General features: G+C 43.8%; 1 protein-coding gene and 1 non-coding gene across 2 annotated transcripts; both read left to right on the top strand.

Annotated features, from left to right (window-relative positions):
• Positions 1–7,231: 7,231 nt before the first annotated feature.
• LOC121450036 (alcohol dehydrogenase 1-like) lies at positions 7,232–22,837 on the top strand. The gene is made up of 9 exons (XM_041654711.1): positions 7,232–7,270; positions 8,397–8,498; positions 15,042–15,180; positions 17,880–17,967; positions 18,080–18,299; positions 18,454–18,714; positions 19,633–19,768; positions 21,765–21,903; positions 22,813–22,837. The coding sequence occupies exons 1-9, from the start codon at positions 7,232–7,234 to the stop codon at positions 22,835–22,837; spliced, it is 1,149 nt and encodes a 382-aa protein (XP_041510645.1).
• LOC121454200 lies at positions 7,471–7,633 on the top strand. The gene has a single exon (XR_005975188.1). It is a non-coding gene; the product is annotated as a U1 spliceosomal RNA (small nuclear RNA).
• Positions 22,838–23,483: the final 646 nt, after the last annotated feature.

Genomic DNA, 23,483 nt, shown 5'->3' with positions numbered 1-23,483 from the left:
CCAGGGCTCCCCTCTCTACCCCCCCCCACAACAACTCAGCTGAAGGCAACCCAGCCCCACCACTACAAGCCCTGCCTGGCCACAAGAAATGGTCAGGTCAGACTCCATATTCCCATTACCAGGAGTCCTCAGCAGGGTTATCCTCATAGATCCCAGGAAGTTTTCACTGCACTAGGTTTCCACACTAAGCCCCACATGGTCCCCAATTCCAGCCATCTCTTCCACACTCCCTCTTTCCATTCTATCCCCTCCTACCTAATCCCTTCTGGATTCTGTCCCCACCCAATCCCAGTCCACCCATAAAATCTAGCTCTGAGTTACCTCACTCAGGATAATTTTTTTCTGTCCCATCCATTTGCCTGCAAATTTCATGATGTTATTATTTTTTTTTAACAGTTAAGTAATACTCCATTGTGAAACTGTACCACATTTTCTTTATTCTGTTGAGGGACATCTAGGGTTTTGCTTTGTTTTGTTTTTCCAGATTCTGGCTATTATGCATAGAGCAGCAATGAACATGTTTGAGCAAGTGCCTCTGTGGCAGGATGAAGTGTCCTTTGGGTATATGCCCAGGAGTGGTGTAGTTGGATCTTGGAATAGATTGATTCCCGACTTTATGAGGAGCCACCACACTGATTTCCATAGTGGCTGTACAAGTTTACACACCTACCAGCAATGGAGGAGTGGTCCCCCTGCTCCACATCCTTGCCAGCATGAGCCCTCACTTGTGTAATTGATCTTACCCATTCTGACAGATGTAAGATGGAATCTCAAAGTAGTTTTGATCTGCATTTCGATGATGGCTAAGGATGTTGAGCATTTCTTTAAATGTGTCTCAGCCATTTGAGAGTCCCTTATTGTGAATTCTGTTTAGATCTGTACCCCATTTTTTCATTGGGTTGTTGGGTTTTAAAATATTAGTTTCTTTATATATTTTAGATATTAGCCCTCTATCAGATGTAGGGTTGTTAAAAAAAATTTCCCATTCCATAGGCTGCTGCTTTGTCTGATTGATGGTGTCCTTAACCTTACAGAAGCTTTTCAGTTTCATGAAGTCCCATGTATTACTGATCTTAGTATCTGTTCTGAAAGTCTTTTCCTGGACCAGGACATTAGAGGCTATTGCCCACATTCTCTTCTATCAGATTCAATGTATCTGGTTTTATGCTGGTACGTTTTCTGATCCACTTGAACTTTAATTTTGTGCAGGGTGATAAGTATGGATCTATTTGTATTCTACATGCAGATGTCCAATTTGACCAACACCCTTGGTTGAAGATGCTTTCCTTTCTCCAGTGTGTTTTTCTGGCTTCTTTATCAAAACTCAGATTCCATAGGTGTGTAGATTTGTGTCTGGGTCTTCAATTCATTCCCATTAAATAAGGTGTTGGTTTTTAAGCCAATACCATGAAGTTTTTACTACTATAGTGATGGAGGAAGGTCATTGGCCAATAAAGAAACTGCTTGGCCCTGTGGGTGGAGTAAACAGAACAAAATGCTGGGAGGAAGAGGAAGTGAGGTCAGAGTCTCGACAGCTCTGCTCTCCGGAGCAGACGCCTCAGCAGAGACGCCATGCCCTGCTCCCTGGCAGACACACGTGATGAAGCTCGGACCCAGGATGGACTAGGCTAGAATCTCCCGGTAAGTGCACCTTGGGGTGCTACACACAGATGATTAGGAATGGGCTAAATTAGTATGTGAGAATTAGCCTAGAAGAGAATGGGCCAAGCAGTGATTAAAAGAATACAGTTTGTGTGTTGTTATTTCAGAGCATAAGCTAGCCATGTGGGCGGCCGGGTGTGGGGGACGCAGCCCTGCCGCCCCATATTACTACACTATAGTTCTATAGTACACCGTGAAATCAGGAGTAGTGATACCTCCAGAAGTTCTTTCATTATTTAGGATTGTTTTGGTTGTCATAGGTGTTTTTGTTCTTCCATCAGAAGTTGAGAACTGTTCTTTCAAGTAAACATGTTTCTTATACAAGAAAAAAAAAAGGATGGCTACAAAAGTGTTACACAAAGATAATAAACTATCCAGGGAAATGGGGTATGGAATATGTACCAGAGTCAAGTTTATTAGACTAGAGTTTAGTCCAATGTTGCTTCTTATTAGTTTTGGTTAATTATACAAAATTATGGTTTTCATTGTGACCTTGTCAGACTTGTTTATAATGTGTTTTAATATGATTCATTCCATTACCCTCCCTGACTCCCTTCCTACTCCTACTGGCTGTCTTCCTCTTCTCAGTCTTTCTCCTGCTTTCAATTCTCTTTCTTTTGGCCAAGATTCTGTAATAAGAGAAACCATGCAACACGTGTCTCACAGGGTCTGGATTATTTCTCTGAACATGACCGCCAACTCATATATTTTGGGGCAAATGACACAATTTCATTCTTCTTAATGGCATAATAGTAGGTAGATAGATAGATGATAGATAGATAGATAGATAGATAGATAGATATCATACTTTCTTTATCCAGCTATCTAGACTGGCTCTATATCTACAGTATGGTGCACAGTACCTCAGTAAACATGGATATGCACACATTTCTGTGGTGTACTTACTTAGAGTCCTTTGAGAATATATCCAGGAACAGGAGAGCCAGATCACATGGCAACTCTTTTTCTAGCTTTTTGAAGCCCCTTCATACTGATTTCCATAGTGATTACACCGATCTACATTCCCACCCACATTGTAAGGGATCTATAGTCGGGGTATCCTTGCAGCAATTGGTTTATGGTTTGTTTTATCAAATGATAGCCACTCCGACTGAGGTGAGATGTAAAGGTATCTCAGTGTAATTTTGATTTTCATTCCTTGATGACTAAAAATAGTGAATATTTATTTTTGTATTAATTGGCCATTTGTATAATTTTTCTCTTGAGACTTTTCAGTATAATTCATCTGCTCATCTATATTGATTATTTGGGTATTTAATTTTAGACATTAATCTCTAATAACAAGCATGGGTTTTTCTCACATTCAACATGTCAGTTTTCTATATTGAGCAATTCTCCAGCTCTGCATGGACTCCAGCTTGCTCTCTTACAGTTTAACTCAGTTCTGACACAAACTACCTCAAGCTAAGCGCAGAGCCCACTGTGCCGTTCCATTAAACTGCCTCCCACATTGGATGTCAATCAAAGCCAGTGGATGATAGGTTACTCATCTCTCTGACGGCACCCAATAAGCTGTTCCAATGAGCTTTCTTCAGGTCTGATCCTTTGCTGTGCTAGGTTACAGAACTCAGAGAACCACTGCAGGTTAATCTTAGAGGATATTTAAAAATATGAAAATAAATAACTAAGTGAAAGGAAACAGGGCAAGGTCCAGATACCTCCTGGGAACAGGAGAGAGTCAAACTGAAGTGCGTCCTCCCAGCACCCACGTAAGATGGTAAGCGAAACTGAGAGTCCCTACTCACGGCATGGTTTCTGGGGACCAATTGCCCTTTGTCCTGCTGAAACTATCAGAAGTCCCATCAAGTTGCCCGAGTAGAACAAAAATTCTCCAAAACCCTAGAATATTCAGGGATTAAGGCACTCTATGTATATCATGCTCATCATTCAAAAAATAATAGTTGGGGAGGCTGTATTAAGAGCTAGAAGCCAAGAGAAAATGCGTATGTTTTATTATGTCAGCTCTCACAGTTTCTACCCTGTGAGGACCAAGAAGCCCAAGTCGGAGAATGAAGGAGAAACAGTGCATCTAACTATCGCTTCCCAAGGGGCTTTTGTACAACGAGTCACAATCCTTGAAGGAATTGTTTTAATTCTAATTGTGCTATAATTATTATTTTAATTAGACATAATAGGAGTTGTGGGTGCCCACTCTTTGACTTGTTAGATAAGATAGTTTCGGGCTGTAACTCTCCAGAATTTATGCGAGGCAACTGTATTGACGACTAAAGCAAGGAATACCACCCTCTCCTCTGCTACACATTTGGTAACTTGCACTACAGTGTAATAGCTTGAACTTTAAGTTCAGCGGCACCCCCACGTGTAAGGCACCACATTTAAATGTACTAAGACTCCACATAAAGCGGTTACTTGAGCAGTAGGATTAACAAGTCAGCAGATGTTAAAGTTAACTTAGAATCAGCTGAGGTCACTGAAGTGCAACACCAGTTGGTGCCCTTTCTACTTTTCTGATGGATAATAATTGTCTTGTAGATTTTGGGTTTTCAATACGATCATGCAACTTTTTGGAGCCTCCGATCACAAGTAAGCGCTTTCCCAGAGCCTCCAATCAGACCATCATCTGGTTGCGTCCTCCCTGTGACAATGGTTGCCCTACAAAGTAAGGGAGCTTCTGTCTTATGTTATTCTTAAGCTCATGTCTCGGCCTCCTGCTTGCTGAGATGTGATCAGGCTGAATGACAGCCTTGCCCACCACAGACAGAGCCATTTCAGCCCTCAGCCCCTCCTCACCATAAGAGGGTGAGGTGAGATGGGACGAAATCCTCCTCCCTTTTTAATCTGCCAGATGTTCCTCTCACGATGAAGAGTAAAGTAACTGATGCCGTATTTGACAAAGCATCGGTCTTCTGAGCTTGCTACCCATGCCCTCCAGAGTTGTTTCCTCCGTAAAGCTACTCTGAACTGTGGCTTGCTCCAGACTCGCCTGTGATCAATATGCTTCTGTTGCTGTTACAGAACAGCATGACCAGAAGTCATTAAGGAAGAGAGGGGGCCATTTTAGCACATGGTTCCAGAGGGAGAGTCCATTGTGCTGAGGAAGGTAGGACAGGGTGACAGATGCATTCAGGAAGCAGTGAGAGATGGAGACAGAGGCAGACACAGACAGACACAGAGACGCAGATACAGGCAGAGACCCAGAGATACAGAGAACGACATAGAACAAGAAGCCGAGTGATATTATAAAGCAAAACAAACAAAAACCCTTGTGGTGTACTTCTTCCAGCAAGAGTCACCCTCCTGAAGGTTCCATAACTCCCCCAAATGCCAACAACAACTGTGAATCAAGTGTTCAAATTCATGAGCCTAGAAGAGGCATTTCTTATTCTAGCCACCACGTCTTTGTAGTCATACTGTAGTGAGTGTCTTGTTTCTAGAATCTGTAAAAGAGACTTCATAATATTCAGCAGATGCAGCAATAAGTAGCCTAGCTCCAAATGCAGGCTCGCCTACAGGTGGCAACACAGCCCACAGACATTAGCCAGAAGGCAACAGTTCAAAATACAAGTTCATGAGCAATCAGCAGGGCCAATTAGCAAGGCAAAATAAGACCTCGGCTGTGCTGATCATTGCTGAAACCCATGCTTGCTGGTACCAGTGGCCAGCACTCTTACAGACCGGCTGCAATTTTCACATAAAATTGGTTCAAATGTGGACAGGTGAAGCCATACATGTGCCAGGAGGGAAGGAAAAAAAATACTAACAAAATGGGGGCTTGCTGGGGAGAGTCAGACACACTGTCAAGAAGGTACATAAATGATTTCAAAGATCAAGGGGAGGCGTGGCCAACAACACTAATGGAAACTGTAGAAGATTGGTCATACATTTAGTCACATGGAAGACATGAAAGGAACAGGGATGCGCAGGAACTTGAAAGCTGCTGCAAATATCAAAAGTGAAGTCAGGCGTCATTACAGGCAGTAATGTGAGAAGTCTCTGTAGTAGAGTAGCTTCTTCTGAACTGAAACACTCGCTTCAGGAGCAAGAGGAGAAGCTCTAGAAACTCATGTAATGAGCGAGTGTCACAAGTCTGGGAAAACTGAAGCTTGGAGGTTCCCCAGGCCTGTGGAAGCCATAAGTGACTGCTCAAGAGAAACTGACCAGCAAGCTATAGAGCGGTCTCCGGGAATGTTCCACTCCTGTGCAAGCCGTGCAGAGAGCTCCACGGATGCAGCTTGGTGATGAGGCTACTTTTGAGTCATCCTTGTTGTTGCAAATAACACTCCACTTGTAGTGGCATTTCATTTGTATTTTAATAAATAAAGCTTGCCCGAGGATCAGAAAAGTAAAACGGCCCCAATGGCCAGCCTTACAGACCAGGCAGTGGTGGCACACACCTTTAATCCCAGTAGCCACACTAGTTTGCCATAGAAAGCGGGCGGTAGTGGTGCATACCCTTAATCCCAGCCCTAGAAAGGAATATAAAATGGGAGGAGACAGCTCTCACACACAGTCTCATTCTGAGATTCCTGGAGGCAGGATCACCATTTTGGACTGAGGCAGAAGTAAGAGCCAGTGACTGGCTGCTTTGCTTTTCTGACCTTCAGGTTGAACCCCAATTTCTGTCTCTGGGATTGTATTAATCATGCTTCATTCACTCCAGCCAGTAACCCAAATAAAAACTCAGTAGTTCAACAAGTTGGACTCTGGAGCAGCCGTTCCTCCAGTCTGCTATCCGTCCCGTCTGGGGTAAGTACCTGTACATTTAGGAAAGATTTATCACCAAAAAAAAAAAAAAAAGTCTCATTGAGTCTCATTGATTGTGCCAGTGAAAACCTAATGTGTGTGTTTTTGATGGTTCTTGTTTTCTCATTTGCATTAATGGTTGATGTGTTTTCCTTTCAAAGTGTTAAGATCTGCCGGGCTTGGTGGCACAGCCCTGTACTCCCAGCACTCGGCAGGTAAAGGCAGGTGGAGCTACTACAACCTGTTTGATTTCATTCCTCCTCTTACGCCCACCCCTACCCGAGCATCCTTCACCAATCTGTCCTTCTCTTTCTAAATTCTTCTCTTTCCTCACAGTTTTGTACATCTCTCCTCATAATTCCATGCCTGCCCACGCCCAGACTCAAAACATCTGAAACAGGAAACAGTGTTCAAACCCCAAGGCAAGCTAATTCTATAATTCTTTAGGAAGGTCAGTCTCTGCACAGAAAGGCGTGATTAAGAACAAGTTGATAGCAGTTGTATCGAGATCAGAAGACACGATTGGCAAACTACTCAGCGGAAAATTCATTTCAGAATAGCTGATGTTTTTCCTTCATCTTTTTTCTTCACTTTCCATCTAAAACCATACTTTCCTTTTCTCTCCTGTTTATACTTCACCCATCTTTCCTTCCTGGCTTCAGGCCTGCCTTCCTTTTTCCATCTTTTGATTTGTCATTTCTTTCTTTCCCTTCCCCTCCCTCTCAGGTTAATGCACAGTGGTTGAGTCACTCTGGAGAGTAAGAAGACATCAGTGCTCACTCAGTTCAGAAGGTGAGCACTAGAGACGGAGAGGACCTCAGTTCTGAACCCGCCAGAAGCAAAGATGGAGCAAGCCAGCCTCGCCATGAAAACACCCAGCAGTGTAAGTCAGGGTTAGCTCCTGGAATGCGGTCCCCTGGATGGTCATAATTGGTAGTAGATATGCTTTGCTAATTAAGGCTCTGTTGAGAGCATGCTTTGCATAAAGGAAGAACTCCTGGTAGTTTGCAAGTCAGTTTTAGAAGAATCTCTATGAAAATCATAATAAAATAAGAACTGTTATCATTTAAAGAAACAGCTTAGAAACTTAGCCCCAATGGGAGATACTGTGATCTCAGAGGTAGCTTTCCCAGGGTGAGACTCATCCATTGCACTGCACATACGCTGTCCCTTATGAGTTTCCAAAATTTTGGGGAATTGCATAATTAGTGATAGTGGGGGGGGGCTGTGTTCCCATCTTCCCTTTATTTTTGTGTTAAAGAGATAAGCAACTTAATCAATCCTGAAAAATTTATAAAGAGAATGTTTAAATACTTATCTCCAAAATATCTATTAATAAAGGAAAATCAGTAGAAAAAAGCGAAGATTGGAGATTTGCAAACTAAAATGAATCAATGTTATAAGACAGAGGAAGTCAGTTATAATGGCAAATTAAATGTTCTATGCCCTATTTCACTAGGATGAACTTGGGCTAGAAAAGTAGGAGGGGAAGTGTTTCTCATGTTACTTCCAAGGTGCTGCTAGTCTTTTCTTACCAGGTTCTTTGCGTGATAGAGTCTAATCTCCAGGTAAGTAAGCAATGGTAGAAAATACAAGGCAGGAATTTAAGCTCAGAGAGCAGAACTGGGCTTCATAAACCAACATTGGTACTTTGTGGCATTTTAAATACAGAGAAATCAACTAAGAATTCCAATCAGCTCTCTGAAGCTAAAAGAAGGTATACTATGATGTATAAGTACGATATATATGTATATATGTATTATATGTATATGTACATACATGCATATAGAGGTGAACTTACATTATAACATTTTGTTTAAGTTTTTATTTTAATCAGACATAAAAGATACAAGAGATTGTTTCCAATGAATAAGTAGCTGTTTTCACCTCTAAAGGAGACAAACAGGATGGCTGCTCAGGGTAGGAGATGGGAACTGGACTCCTTATCTCACTGTTTCTTGTTCATTAGCAGTAACACACATCATCACTTCATTTTTGCATGCATCTAGGTCATCAAATGCCGGGCAGCTGTTGCCTGGACAACCAATGCCCCCCTTTCCATTGAGGAGGTTGAAGTTGATCCACCAAAGGCTGGTGAGGTCCGAATTAAGGTAAATATAAATGGTAATACATTGAGTAGATATAAACGTATATATGTGTGTGTTTACAATGATTTTTTTAATTTAGGAAACATGGTATTCTATATTAAAGAGAGTTAAGAGTTCCTATGATTTATACAGATTGATATTAGTGTCTAGTAATAATGCGGTTGTTGCATTTTGTTAAAATGTCACAATCCTAAGACAGATAAATACTAAGTGGTCGGTAATATTTTTAAAATACTAATGATTTTTGGATTTGGAAATCAGACTGGGGAGGGATCAGTGAAGTCACATAAAAGCCAGGCAAGAGGCATACATTTGTAACTGGGAGTTAGAGACAGGAGAATCCCCCGGACTTTTCTGGTCAACCAGTGAAGCCAAAGTGATGAGCCTCTGTTTCTGGTTCAGTGGGGAACCTTATCTCAAAAAATAGAGGAGCAAATGAGGACAGATATCTGGACTTCAACCTCTGGTGCATGTGTGGGCACACGCACGTACACGCACACACACACACAGAGGAGGGTGGGGGAAGAGAGCACACACACACACACACACTGACACAGAAAGTTCTCTTTCTCTCATACACACAAGAAAGCTCATTCACACACACATAACTCATAGACACACAAAGTAAGATTGGTGGAAATCAACACAACTGTTAGTTCCTAAAGCTCGCTTTTTAACAGTTACAGAGCTATTCTGATATATAACTATTCGGTGGCTATAGGTGTCCTCCCAGACTTGTGTTAAAGTGTGGTTGCCATTATAAAGATTCCAGGACAATGTCTCTAAGAAGTAAGTGTGTGGATCGTGGGGCCTTGGCCCTCACGAATGGATTAAAGCTGTTCCTATAGGAAGACATTTCTTACAGGCTCCTAACAAAAGCACGATTCTGCACCCACCTACCTCTTTATATCGCACACATCCACCTGCTGTTTGCCATGTTGTAACAGAAGGTGGGCCCTTGGGTGAGAGACCATGGTCTTAGATTCACCAGATTCCACAGTTGTGAGCCAAATAAACCGATAGGGTCAGAATGACATAATCGGTGATATTCTGTTACATCAGGAGACAAGAGACTCAGACAAAAGCAGTTGCTCTGCTGCAGTGGGAGTGGCTATGAGGCCCAGGCCCCCCTCCCACACTTGTTCCCTGGGAGGTTCTCCACTCCAGGTATGACAGATCTAGAGTTCTAGGGATTAATCACCCACCTTCTTCTGCCATTCTCAACTGTAGGAAAAGTTTGCTCTAGACAGGACCACCTCACCAGGGTCTGCTCCAGCCACCAACACAGAATCCCATCATGCGTGTGTTTTAGAGAAGATTTACTTTCTCACAGTTCCATAGTCTGGAAGTCTTCTAGATGAGGGAGCCAGCATGCCTGGTTCTGATAAAAGCTCTCATACTGGCACAGATAGATAGATAGATAGATAGATACATACATACATACATACATACATACATAGATGCTCATCTTCTTGATGTACCTTTCTGTGAGAGAGAAAGAGGGGACGTGGAAAGGAAGAAGCTCCTGGTCTCTCTCTTCATAAAGACAGAAGCTGTGAATTCATGGCTTCATCTGAAGCTGACTACCTCCCTCCACGTGCTATTATACTGGGGACTGCTAGTCCTAATGCATTCCATGAGACCTAATCCATTTTAAAGATGTATTTCATTTTTAAAGTGTGTGTGTCTGTGTGTGTGTGTGTGTGTGTGTGTGTGTGTGTGTGTGTACTTGTGTCCTGGTGCCCCCTAGAGGCCACAAACACACTAAAGTTGGAAAGACAGACAGTTGTGAGCTACCCAACTTTGGTGCTAAGAACAAACTCAGGTCCTCTGCAGGAGCAGAAAGCATTCTTAACTGATGAATCGTCTCACGAGCTTCTCCATCTAGTCCTCTGAGAAAGACATTAAGCCATTCATGAGGGTAGTGCCCATGCATCAAAGACATTGCTGATTTTCAATACTTGCTATGCTGGGGGGTAAGAGTCTAGCATGTGAACCTCTCATGAAGCAGACCACACCCAAACCATACCCAAGATCTTGGTGATAAGCATTTAAGAGAGGCCTGGAAACTCTGTGAGCAAACAGCAGCAAACTCAACACAGAAAACCAGGCAAAGATAAAATTAATAGTTCACGCTGACACCACTGAATTTCTGCAGATCTATAGCTGTGGACCAGACTAGACTGATTTCCCTCAAGACCAACCAGAGAGGGCATTTGAAAACAGCAAGCAAACAAGCAAAAGGGCAGAGAGAGATGAGATTCTGGGGCAACTAGAAGCATCAAGTAAACAAAAGGACAGAGAGGGATGGGACTGCCAGGTAACTGCTTGGATCAATGGCCTGAATAAACAGACCAAGAAAACACACAGATAAACATCTCCCATCCGGGAAGAGCCCAGAGGAATAAAGAAAATAACATCAAAGTGAGCAGATTGCCAAAGCGAAAGAGCAATTTTACAAAGAATTTGGAACGTTCCAAGGATCAATTTCTGCGGGCCAGAAAAAAAAATAACAAAAATAAAGAGAATGTCTAGATAAAACTTGTTAGCTCTGTCAACATGTTCCAGGGGAAATATGCAGTCTGAAACTGATCTGACTGGCCACCAGCTCCATCCAGCTGTGGCATCTCTGTGCCCCCGAGGGCAACTAAGTGACCTTTTGAATAGGAAGAGTTAGAGAAAGAAAACTGTTGCCAAGAGGAAAAGGCAAGGAAGCTGTATAGGGCAGAAGAACCTTCGGAGATGGCTTCAAAGGCTTTTCCAGGTCTCTTTTTGCAATGTTAGCTGGTATCATGAAACAGCACGCAGGATGGGCATGGGAAAGCTGGCACAGAAAGGCTTGGGGTTTAGACTGTTTTACTGCTTGGCATGGAATTCAGGGGAGAACATCAAAATGTTACCCAGGTTTCCCTCCCTGTGAGTTCATGTAACAAGATATGCCCTAAAGTTCCTGCTGTATTGAACACATCCTGCAGTTTGTAACAAAGTGCCAGAAAGAATTTAGTGTTTGCCAAGTTAAGGCAGTCGGGGCAAAATTATGAAGAAAAGAGAAACTCCGTGTTGTGTTCTGTGGGCACAATGATGTCACTTGAAGTTGTAACCTATTTTTCTCTGCAAGACTCAATAATTTTATAACCAGGTATTTTAATATAATAATTGCATTCATTCTTCGAGAGCCTCATGCATGCATGCAATATGTTTTGAACATATTCACCCCTGCCCACATCCCCATCCTCTTCCTACTTCATGTCCTTTTTCTTCTTAACAGTTCACTGGGTCCAGTTTCTGGGGCTGGTTTAGCGAGCTAAGCTTTTGTCCTATACATTTTAGGGGTAAAGTTTCAAACAGCTAAGTACCTAGACTAAGACTTTGTGTCAAATGAAAGGTGAAGGTAAGTAGAGAATATTAATAGTTTGTTAGGGTAGAACAAAGGCCAGTAGATCATACTCTCCTGAGTTGCCTGTTAAAAAACTCAGGGCTACCCAAACCTGTTTATCAATCAGTAAGAGCAGACATACTGTCTCTGTTCAGTGCCTCCTGCCTAGGGCTCCTTTCTTGCCAATAAGTCCTGTCAATAAGGATAATTATGGGGGACTGGCTTTATGTAGATTTGACTCTGAGAACAAAGGTTTGACTGAGTGAATGCTTCCACACCAGGGCCCCATGGTGTGGGAGAGGTCATCCAGTTGCCAGTGCAGGATAAGTCAGGTTTACAGGATGATTTATCCACTGCTGGGATATTTTGGGATGAATCCCTTAATGGGAGGGAGAAAGCCGTGACTTCACACTATTTCTACAGAATTGACAGTGACTATCCAAACGATAGCTATTCCCAAAGCTTTGCATATCAGGTTCCCCATAAGGTGCACACTTGTGGGTTTTTCTAGTGATCTGTCAGCTGTACTTTTACTTTATAATAGTTGTGGCTCACAGCACCAGTTTACGCTGCTCATATATGCACAGTGAGGGTCACTGGAGCACAGTTGGCCTACCCAGGACCATCCTCCTAAAGAAAACTTACTCATGTAGCAGCCACCAACTGTCAGTTGTTTCTCAGCTAGGCGTGAGCTTGGAAACCCTGGGATGCTAAATGGCTTCATCTTGTGCTGGTGACCACAGCCGCTGTGAGTTTATGGGTGCATCCATCCTGTCATGTCCAGAGGACACTGTTTCTCCCTGGTCTTCCTCAACCTTTGGCTCTTACTATCTTTCCAACCCCTCTTCCACAAGATGGCCCCAGCCTTGGGGAGGTGTGTGACGAAGATGTCCCACTGACAGCAGAGAGTGCCGTACATACTCTCTGCACTTTAACCAGCTGTGAGTTTCTTCATTAGCTGTCGTCCACAGCACAAAAAAAGCTTTGCTGAAGAGATCTGAGAGATGCCCCAATCGAGGAGTAAACATCATGTCTTTAGAGAGCAGGTTGATACTCTGTCCCTTTAGCAATAAGACAATAGGAATAGGTCTGTTTCTAGAGCCTATGAACTCCCAACCATGGGGTTTAGGCCAGATTTATATACCAGACCTGTGTTTCTTCCTGTGGAATGGGCCGGAAATGCAGTGAGAAAGTGGTTGGTGATCCCTGCAGCCTTTATGCCACCCCTGCACCCATGGATGCATCCTACCAGGCTGGTCATTATTGTCGCTTGCAGAGTTCGCAGATAAAACTGTTGATGGCCTTTCTCTCCCAGCAACACACAGAGAACCTTCAGGACCATGAAAGCAAATGAGCGCAGAGAAAGCAGCCCAGTCAGCATCTGCTTGACTTTTCCATGACTGTGGTGTTTTCAGTAGCAGGAGCTTACCAACAGGTTCCTGGTGAGCAACCAAGAGCCATCACCACAGCTTATATTGTTTGAGGGGGTCTCTAAGTCACTCGTGACAGATAATTCAAGGGGGGGAGATACCCCAGATCTAGCACTGGCACTGTCCCTTTAGCAATAATATTTGGCACCCTATGGTTTCTAGGGAGAAATACACACACACACACACACACACACACACACACACACACACTTAGGAAGTTCATAAAACAGTAGATTTCCATATAGCTTTTTAAAATATCCTAGTGTTAATTATCCCTGCCCCACCCCCTACTCTGCCCTACCTTCCCATCTCCCTCTACCTCCTGTAAACCTCCCTCCTCACTTCTAGGGCCCACAGGTCTATCCCTCCTCCCGGGGTTCATATTGAGGACTTTCTGGCCAGACAACTTATTGCAATTTCCAGCTAAACATCCTGTTTGTTCCTGTGCTCCCTTTATCCCCTTGGTGATTAGCTATAGGGCCTTTGTTTACTCCACCGTGGACCTGGTAATTTCCCACCTGACAAAAGGGAATTCCATTGTACAGCCGCTAGGTATATAAAGTTTTTCCTAAGCTTGAATAAACAGCATTCGGCATTCTCTCCTCACAGATGACCCACGTCTCTTGTGTGTTCCTTTAACCTCCAGGCCCTTGCCTGGCTCGCAAACGGTACAGTAGCGCCAACTGTACCATAGAGAGTAACTGTACCATAGAGAGTAATGCAGGCCTTACACTCATTAATCCCGTTTCCTTTTCACCTACATCCTACTATTCCTTCTCCTTTACAACATTTTCTTCCCTCTCCCACTAGGGGCTTCTTTTGGTTTTCCTGGTGTATTAGTTAGGATTCTATTGCTGTGATAACGCACGATGACCTGAAGCACAAGCCTCCTTAGTCTTATTCATCAAAACCCAGAGTCAGATATTAGCGTGAAAGCTGAAAGATCGGAGAAGCAGAGCAGCAGCCCCTAGAGACTTCTTACCTCTACAAACTCTCAGACCAAATGGGGAGCAAGATCCATCTCCACCTCCCTAGTGCACCACCAATCCTCGACTCTGTTTCTCTCCTAGACTGGCTCAAACCCATATAGCCCACGGTGTGCTGATCTTCCTGCTTCCTCCCAAAGTGCTGGGATTAAAGGTGTGTGATACCACTGCCTAGCCTCTAGGGTTAACTAGTGGCTGGCTCCTCCCTCTGATCTCCAGGCAAGTTTTGTGTGTCAGAACACAGACAAAATAACATTCAACAATGAGCAACTGCAGCTTGGGAAGGAAAGGATTTGTTTCATTTTACTCCTCTCGGATCACACGCCATCGCTGAGGGAAATCAAGGCAGGAACTTGAAGCACAGGCCATGGAGAGGCACTGCTTACTGGATTGCTCACTCCTGGCTTGCTCAGCTCACTCTCTTATGCAACCCAGGACCACCAGGCCAGGACAGCAAGGCCCACAGTGAACAGGACCCATCCACCTCGGTTATTAATCAAGACAATGCCCACAGACTTTACTACAGGCCAATCTGTTGGAAGAATTTTTTTCAATTAACTTTCTCTTTCCCTAGTTATACTAGGCTTGGTTTAGTTGACAAAACCCAACCAGCACACCTGGCCCTACAAGTACTCTAAGTTAAACATGGAAATCTAAAGATTTGATGCCAGGATCCACATATTCGTGAGAACACAGTGAGTCTGTCTTTCTGTCACTAGGCATTTTATCTCAATGTATTTAATCATCTTTTCAGATTTTATACTCCGGGGTCTGTGGTACTGATAACCATATCCTGGAAGGGAAAGACAAAATGCCACTTCCTATCATCTTGGGCCATGAGGGAGCTGGGCTTGTGGAGAGTGTCGGGCAAGGCGTAGCTACCGTAAAGCCAGGTAGGTAACTAAACGTGATATTGATGCTATCCAGGGATGCAGGAAGAGGTTTAGCTTTTCTGTCACTTAAGGAATTAAGAGGCAGGACTGGAGAGATGATTCAGAGGTTAAGAGCATTGGCTGGTCTTCCAGAGGTCCTGAGTTCAATTCCTAGCAACCACATGGTGGCTCACAACCATCTGTAATGAGATCTGGTACCTTCTTCTGGCATGGAGGCATATACTCAGGCAGAACCCTGCATACATAATAAATAAATAAATTGAAAGAAAGAAAGAGAAGGGGGAGGGAGGGAGGGAGGAAGGAAGGGAGAGAGGAAGGGAGAGAAGGAGAGAGGGAGAGAGGGAGGAAGGAAGGAAGGAAGGAAGGAGGGAGGGAAGGAAGGAAGGAATTAAGAGGCGGGGAAAGGTGTTATCAGAAATCACATGGAGCCCCAGCAGAGCTATCATATGATATCAAATGGTAACTGGGAAATCAAGGTCCTCTCGAGGTTCTTAGTTTTATTAATGAAAGAATTTAAGAAAAATCACAAATAGGCTTTAGGACAAAGAACAGACTCAAACAGAAACATGAAGACAGTTTATTGGAGCTTAAAAGGAAGAACCAGGGCAGGCAAACTGGAAGGGGGAGGGGAAGTGGAGAAGAGAAGGAAGGAAAGTCACGCTGCTCGAACTGAGGCAGCATGGGGGTCAGCCCCCTTTCCCCTGAACACATACAGCCACAGGTCGAGGAGAGGAGCTTTAGAAAAAGGACTAAGGAATCCCAAAGCATTGATTATGGGGTGTGAGAGCATCCTTAGGATACAGCCAGCATCAGAGAGAAAAAGAAGAAATAACTATGTCTTTCCAGACCGGTCTCAGAAGGGCTAGCAGACCCCAAACTCATGGTGGGTATGGTAGGGATGGTGTTAGGTTTCAGGTGTGCCAGAAAGGAAGGGCACGCACCTTCAGATGAACCCAGTTTCTTGTGGGTGCTCCCTAGCCAGGTTCCAGCTGTGCCCTGTGTATTAGCTTTAAAGGGAGGGACAAGGACCTGTCTCTGCCCAGAGGTAGATTCCATTTTTTACAATGTAGCACCAATTCCTGTCCTAATTCCCACTCTGACTCTTCCCCCGGGGTAACATAAAGACCTCAAAACGCACCATATGTTGACAAAACCATTAATCTGCATCCAGACATCAGCTACAGAAATAGGCAACCTGGGTTTCAGAGCACAGGTGAAGACGGAGTTCAGGGGTGTGAACACTTACCTTCTTACCTGTCCTTCACAGGCTGTGCTCAATTCCCTCATGGAAAATTAGAATATTCATATTCTTCCAATTTTATTTTTGACTACAAGAGCCTAAAAGAATTCTTATCCATTCATCCTTATGGATATTATCTCACACCAGTCCACCCAAAATTAAACTAAGAATTACAATAGACACACTGTATCACAACATTGGTAAACATAAAACATGAGACCTATTCAGTACACACACGTGTGTCTGCATTAATGTTTTCAATTGTACAGAGTAGTATCATGTGTAAGAGTTTCTCCTAGACTTTGTATTTCCTTTCCCCACAGTACAGACCTTCCTGTTTCAAACACTTGATAACATCACATTATTCTAACAAAAGTTTGTCATAGATTTTTTTTGTTTTCTTTTACATATTTTGTGAGCATGCTATGCCAGGAATATGGGTGAACACATCTGTGCCTTCCCATGATGTCAGAATGTACTGACTATCAGTAAGTTCACACAGCACAGCAGTTTGGTTGGCAGGAACTTGCTAGGTGTTCCTGATCGCCTTGATCGCAAGCCCTGGCTGGGACACCTGTGAGTTGCTCCATTCCCATCCTAATTACGAATACCAACTCTGACCACATGGCACACAGCACACAGTACATACATCTGTGGCTATGTGAGGGTAGGAACTACAGAACAGTTATATGTGTAGGTTACGGAGGCAAGGCATTGCAGGGGACCTAAGAGGGAAAGCTGGGAAACTGAAAGACAAGCCAATAAACAGGCTTTATGAGGGCTGAGATCTCTGGATGGTGTCCTAGGAGCAGTCAGTTCCCTCCTTTCCCAAAAGGAGTCAAAAGCTGCTTGTAAAGTCATCTTTCAGGGCAATCCATCTGAAAACCATTGTTTTACGTGATACGGAGTAGCTCAGGGCAGGGCACAGACTGATCTCAATCACCTATGAAGCAATGCCCTGAAAAAGGTCAATTCCTTTGATTAACTTAGCTCCTTAATGACAGAATATGATGAAGGGCACAGGCCGCCTTTCCTTAAGTTCTAGTATGATACAGCACCTCATAATGAGTGCTGGTTCTAATTTAGCTTGTATATGATTCATTCTTCCAATAAATATCAGTAAGCACAGATTCTACTTTTCTCCTGGAACACTGAGCCAAACAGACAAGCCTTGTATACCACAAAGACTGATTTCACTCTTAGATGTAGCTACCTCTTGTCTTTGAACCTCAATGCCACGAGTTGCAAATATCTGAATTCTTTTCTTTTTAATCTTGCAGGTCTATTTATATTAAAATTGATTTTTTTTTTTACCCCAGAGTGGAATGATAATTAACTTCAAATACCATGCCCCCTTCCTCTGCAACAAATTGATGGCATCTGCTCTAACCAGTTCCCAATGGACTGTATTCCAGGTCTCCCTTGAGTTGGCATAACTTTCTCTATTCTTTTTCCTTAGGAGATAAAGTTTTAATGCTTCCGCTTCCAGAATGTAGAAAATGCATCTACTGCCTCCACCCGAAGGGCAACCTCTGTGAGAAAGAGAAGTTAGTTCCCATTTTGACTTCTTACCTCATTTGCTTTCCTCGGGAGAGGGGTTGACTCAGTCCTGAAAACGTCTTTTCGTTTCTCTTCTTTGTTGCTCGGTCTGGGGAGTAGTATTCTCTCTCCGACGGGATTAATGTTGGATGGAACCAGCAGATTTACCTGCAGAGGGAAGAAAATCTATCATCTTTACGGGACCAGCACCTTCACGGAGTATACCGTGGTAGATGAAATTGCCGTGGCGAAGATCGATGCTGCTGCTCCCATGGATAAAGTCTGTATCATGAGCTGTGAGGTGCCGACAGGCTTTGGAGCTGTGTTTAATACAGCGCAGGTAAGGACACATTTGAGCTGTTTTCAGTGACTGTCTACGGGTAAAAGGGGAGCCACATGGCAGGAAGGCTCCTTCGGTCATGGACAAAACCAAAGAGGCCTCCCCCGCTCCCTCTTCATTTCCTACTAACACAAGATCACCTCTGAATCTGCAGGTCACCCCTGGCTCCACCTGCGTGGTTTTTGGACTCGGAGGAATTGGCTCAGCCATTGTCATGGCCTGCAAAGCTTCTGGTGCTTCTAGAATCATCGGGGTTGACATCAATGAGAAGAAGTTTCCCCGGGCAAGAGCCTTGGGTGTCACTGATTGTCTCAACCCTAGAAAGCTCCAGAAGCCTGTCCAGGAGGTGGTGATGGAAATGACGGGTGTGGGTGTTGACTTTGCCTTTGAGGCCATCGGCCTCATTGAAACCATGGTATGTGTCTTGAGCACCTTTCACAAACACACTAACTTATTAAAGTCAGGAGTTTACTGCTGCTTGTTTTATTTGGAAGGGTGTTGCAAACTGAACCAAGGGCCTCCAGCATACTAAGCTTGGCTCTATATGTCCAGTCCTGATGAAGGGCTATGCATTTTTACCTAGCCTTTCTGAGCATACTGGCGTGCCTTGCACTGTTCTACCCCATTTCATTTGTAGATCAGCCTTCCCAGCTAATTAATAATATCTTCATCTTCAAGACGAAGATATTAATCTTAATGAATTTAAACAGCTTACTCTAGGCATCATATTAAGCATGCATGCTATTTGATCATAGTACGTCTCCCACATATTCCCTGAAAGCACACATCAGCATTGTTATCAAAGTTGAAGAACACAACCTGCGCCGCAAGATGGCCTGGCCACCCACCCTCCATAAGCCAATTTAAAGACCCAAATTAAAATTTCAAAAGTAAAAAAAAAAGAAGATGTAATCAATGTGGCCACATTGGGAAGGACCCAGTGAAGCCCCCAAGTCCATATTCCAGGTCGTGAAGTGAGAGCGAAGTTGAAACAGATACATGCATTGGAGCAGTCCTGGCCAAGGTTTGTTCCCACCCGCCCTTGGTCGGTCCTGTCTGCACTTCAGTCTCATCCTGTAAGGTGGGCCAGCAAGATGTTCCAACTGTGAGATCTTTCTCCAGGAGACAAATGCCCACGCTGGCTGGTGTCCTTTTCCTCTCCTAGCCTGTGGTTCATGGGACAATACCCATTTCTTTGAGGCTGTTTGTTTTAGTAGTCTACTGATCCGATTGAGGGTCAAAGGCATCTTTAGAGGACCTTCATTTCTACCAGGCTTGCTACAAGTTACATGCAGAGCTGCTGAGATCGTAACCATTCTGTGTCTGCATTTAGGTCTCAGCGTTGAAGTCTTGCAATATGAGCTACGGAGTGTGTGTGATTATGGGAGTTGCTCCAACAGGTTCACAGCTCTCTTTTGACCCAATGGTGCTTCTCCCAGGGAGAACCTTGAAATCTTCTATTATGGGAGGTAGGCTTTTCCGTTTCCTTTCTTTTCCCAGAATCCTCTGCATGCTCCTCGGAGGGGACAGTGGGGAAGAGGGGAAGAAGTAGAAGACAGTGTATCAGAAAATGGCAAGGTGGGCTGTGCTCTCCTCACTATTTAGGAAGAAACTGAATGCCGGGAATACTAAACACAAATGATTCTGCTTTTGATTTATAGCTAACTGTCTATCTTTGTCCATTTTGTTGCTGTCAGTGTGTGTGTGTGTGTGTGTGTGTGTGTGTGTGTGGTTAACTTTCACAAAAAAAAGAGGTTTGTTTTGCTTTGTCAATACATTTTTTCTTTTATGTGTATTTTACCTGCATGTATGTATATGCATCTCTTGTGTGCTTGGTGCCCTTGAAGGTGAGAAGAGGGTATCGGCTCCCTTGGGGCTGAAGTTACAGATAGATGTAAATGGCCACGTGGATGCTGGGAATTGAACCCAGGTCATCTAGAAGAAAAACAAGTGCTCTCGGCCAATGAGTCATCTCTCTAGCTTGTGTCAGGATAGTTTTATCAGAGCAAGAGAAAAAAAAAAACTGAAATTCACATCAAAAAGGAAGCAATGAGCTTTGGATAGCCAAGATGACCTCGACTGTGTGCCACAGGGTGCAGACCCATGTCTGTGGCTGCTAAGGGATATCAGATACAGCCTTCTGGCTCAGCACAAAGGACTATACGGTCTGCAGCAAGAATAGTACCCACTCAGTAAGACAGAAGCTGGGAAGTAAACAGCGGAGGGAGAATTGCCTGCTGAGCTATCACTGGGCCACTGGTTCCCATCTCTCTTTTATTCAGACAAGACACTTTGCCACCTTCCTCTCATGAGCCTGACATCCTGCAAGCTTTGTGGTCTGTTTCCTGCCAGGCACTATGCTCCCTTAGAGGCTCTTCCAGGCTTTTAGAAGGACCCTAGGATTCCACACAACAGCTGGAAACCTGAACGTGTTTGGCTCCAGGTATCTGATTGACCAGCCTTGTGCCTGGCTCTCAGATCTCCAGACCTCAATTTCTGGCCTTGATTTTTACCAGCAACTCCAATCCCAAAGTTGAAATTTGAAAGGACCTTATTCCCAAACACCATGTGTGCCTTCTTGCTGTGTGCTGTGTGTTTATCCTAATCTATTAATGACACCAAGTGTGTGTGCGTGTGCAAAGGCTTAAGGCATGCCAGATACTAACAGCCAGTTATCTCACCAATTCATAAAACTCGTTCCCTAAAAAGAGAAATTATTTCAATATAGATAAAAGAATCTTCTGCAGAGGCTGCCCCCTTGTTCGTTGTTATTCTGACAGGTTTCAGGTTAGTGAAAACCCTGCACATCAATTAATTATGCAGTAGTCAGATACCGTATTGTTTCTGCGGTACAGATGCTGAATGTCCTCTGAGTCTGTAACTTTGAGGTCCCCAGAATGGTGCTACCGAGAGAGAGGTTCTGTGGCCCTTTAGGAGGCGAGGCCTTCTGGGAAGTCCTTATGTCCTTGGGTGTGTGAGCGTCAATGAGACTGTGCTAAAATTTTCCTCTTCCTCTGTGAAAGGGAAGACAGAAATAAGAGACTCAGCGCAGTCACTCTCAGAGCCCCTCACCCCACAGCTGTCCTTTGTTTCCAGGACACTAACCACTTCCTGCCACCTTCACCTTCCAGCTGATGTTAGAGCCTCAGAGGAGAGGAGTCTGGTAAATCAGCCAGCAGGTGCTGCAGGAAACTGTTCGCGCCCTGAGGACAACGGAGAGCTTTAGGCACATGGGTTATGGTGATAGTCATGAGAACATAGGTAGTAGGGCTCTTCTATAGCCCAGGAAATTACAGTGCTGTCAGTGACTGGATTCTGCTAGCGACACACCATTGGCTTTGACACTTAAAAAAAGGACCAATGAATGAACGGCTTTGATAATTTTAGAAAATAGGCAATTGTGCAAGCCTTCAGTCAGCTCTGATATTTTTCACATCCTGTTACTTTTGTCTTTTCCTTCTACAGGGTATAAAACCAGAGACGACATCCCTAAACTAGTGACGGACTACGTACAAAAGAAAATCAACATAGACGCTCTTATAACCCATAAGCTGCCCTTTGAAAAAGTCAACAAAGCATTCAAATTGTTGCGAGAGGAAAACTGGTCAGTATTTGTGTGAATGGGGTAAGTGTGTGTGTGCATATATGTGTGTCTGTGCATATGCACTTGTGTGTGTGTAAGTAAGATGTTCCTGGGTGTGGTGACATACATGTGACTTTCAGTCAAAGTGTTATGAAGAATCCATGCTCCTACTCGGCTCTCTGCCACCCTCATGATGACAATGTGACAGTAAATGGTAATTCAATTGTCATGTGAATTCTTGGATATCACATTTCTATCTCCAACGCCAGCATCAACTGCAAGACCTCAAGTGTGAGAACTGCTCAAAAAAAAGTTTTTGCTTAAAAGATCAAATAAAAGGGAGAATAGATGAGCAAACTTCCCTACTATGAATGTTTTAGAATGGTGGACTTAGGATGCTTTGTGCTCTAGGGAACTTGCCAATATATAAAGCACAATGTGCATTGCTCTTCTTCTCGATGACTAGAATTTGGAAATTATTGAGAGCATAGCACCTCAGTTGATGAGAAAACCAACAGCAACAAAAAGACTGACATTCCAATTCAAAATGCAATCCAATGGTTGTCTTCACACGGCCTTTCACAATTAGAAAACAGAATTGCTACTCCAGTTCCCACCAGACAGTGAGTGGCGAGAACTCACAGGGTGAAATGCACCTATAACCGAGGCATGACAGTTCAGGGCTGTCTCTTCCCGCACTGTCTGCTTCTCGTTGCTACATCAGATCTCATGACTGACAGTTCTTTGCTGGCCTCCATTACAGATATTTTCAGTATCTGTAAGAGAAAGGGCAGTAATAAGAGTAGATCTGGGAAATGGAGATGGGTGAGCCATTCTCTCTCCTAAACGGTAGATGCTGTAATTGCTTTGTGCTGTCTCCGTGAGCACAGACAAGTCAGTAACATCAGCATCGGCTCTTCTGTGTTTCAGCATCCGCTGCATCCTCTCGCTCTAAGATCCTGACAATGTGCTACACTAGCATCCTCAGCAGGGCTCTTTGGTGCTTCTTTACCTTCTTGAAGATCAAAATCGGAAAGACACGCATATGCAATGTTAACAAATTAAACTGTTAAAAAAAAAGTTAACTATTTTTCTCCGTTCCCCTCCCTTCTGCCCCTTTCTCCTACCCTCTCCCATACTGTGGAATAATCTTTTTTGTATAAGATGTGTTGTTCTCATTGCTTCAATAAAGAGCTAAATGACCATTAGGTAGGCATGAAGAAGTTAAACAGGAGAACCAGCCGGGGACAACATTGGGAGGAAGAAGAGAGGGGTCGCCAAGAGACCTGGAGAAAAGTGAGGAAGCCAGGCAAATATCATGACAGGTCCCAAATAACTCAGTTAAAAATTAGGCCCCAGTCCCTGCTTCTTGTAACTGAGCAGGCTGTTTCTGAGGAAGTCATGAACAAAGGACAATCAATCTTTAAGACCCCAACAGCAGCTCAAGGTATTCTAGGCCTGAGCCAGCACCCCACCCCCTGCAAAGCTCCACAGCAGCCAAGGAAGAACACAGCCTGGAACTTGTCCAGGCCTATCCCCAAATAGAAAAGCTACAGCCTTAGTGAGCCTTTCCTAGCCTTAGCCAATTAGAAATATACTAA

Source organism: Microtus oregoni, unplaced genomic scaffold (genome assembly GCF_018167655.1).
Source record: "Microtus oregoni isolate MIOR12 unplaced genomic scaffold, Mior012 000000F_ref0000247, whole genome shotgun sequence".
NCBI classification, from domain to species: domain Eukaryota; kingdom Metazoa; phylum Chordata; class Mammalia; order Rodentia; family Cricetidae; genus Microtus; species Microtus oregoni.
Note: the sequence above shows the minus strand (reverse complement) of the source record. Positions and strands in the feature narration are given on the sequence as shown.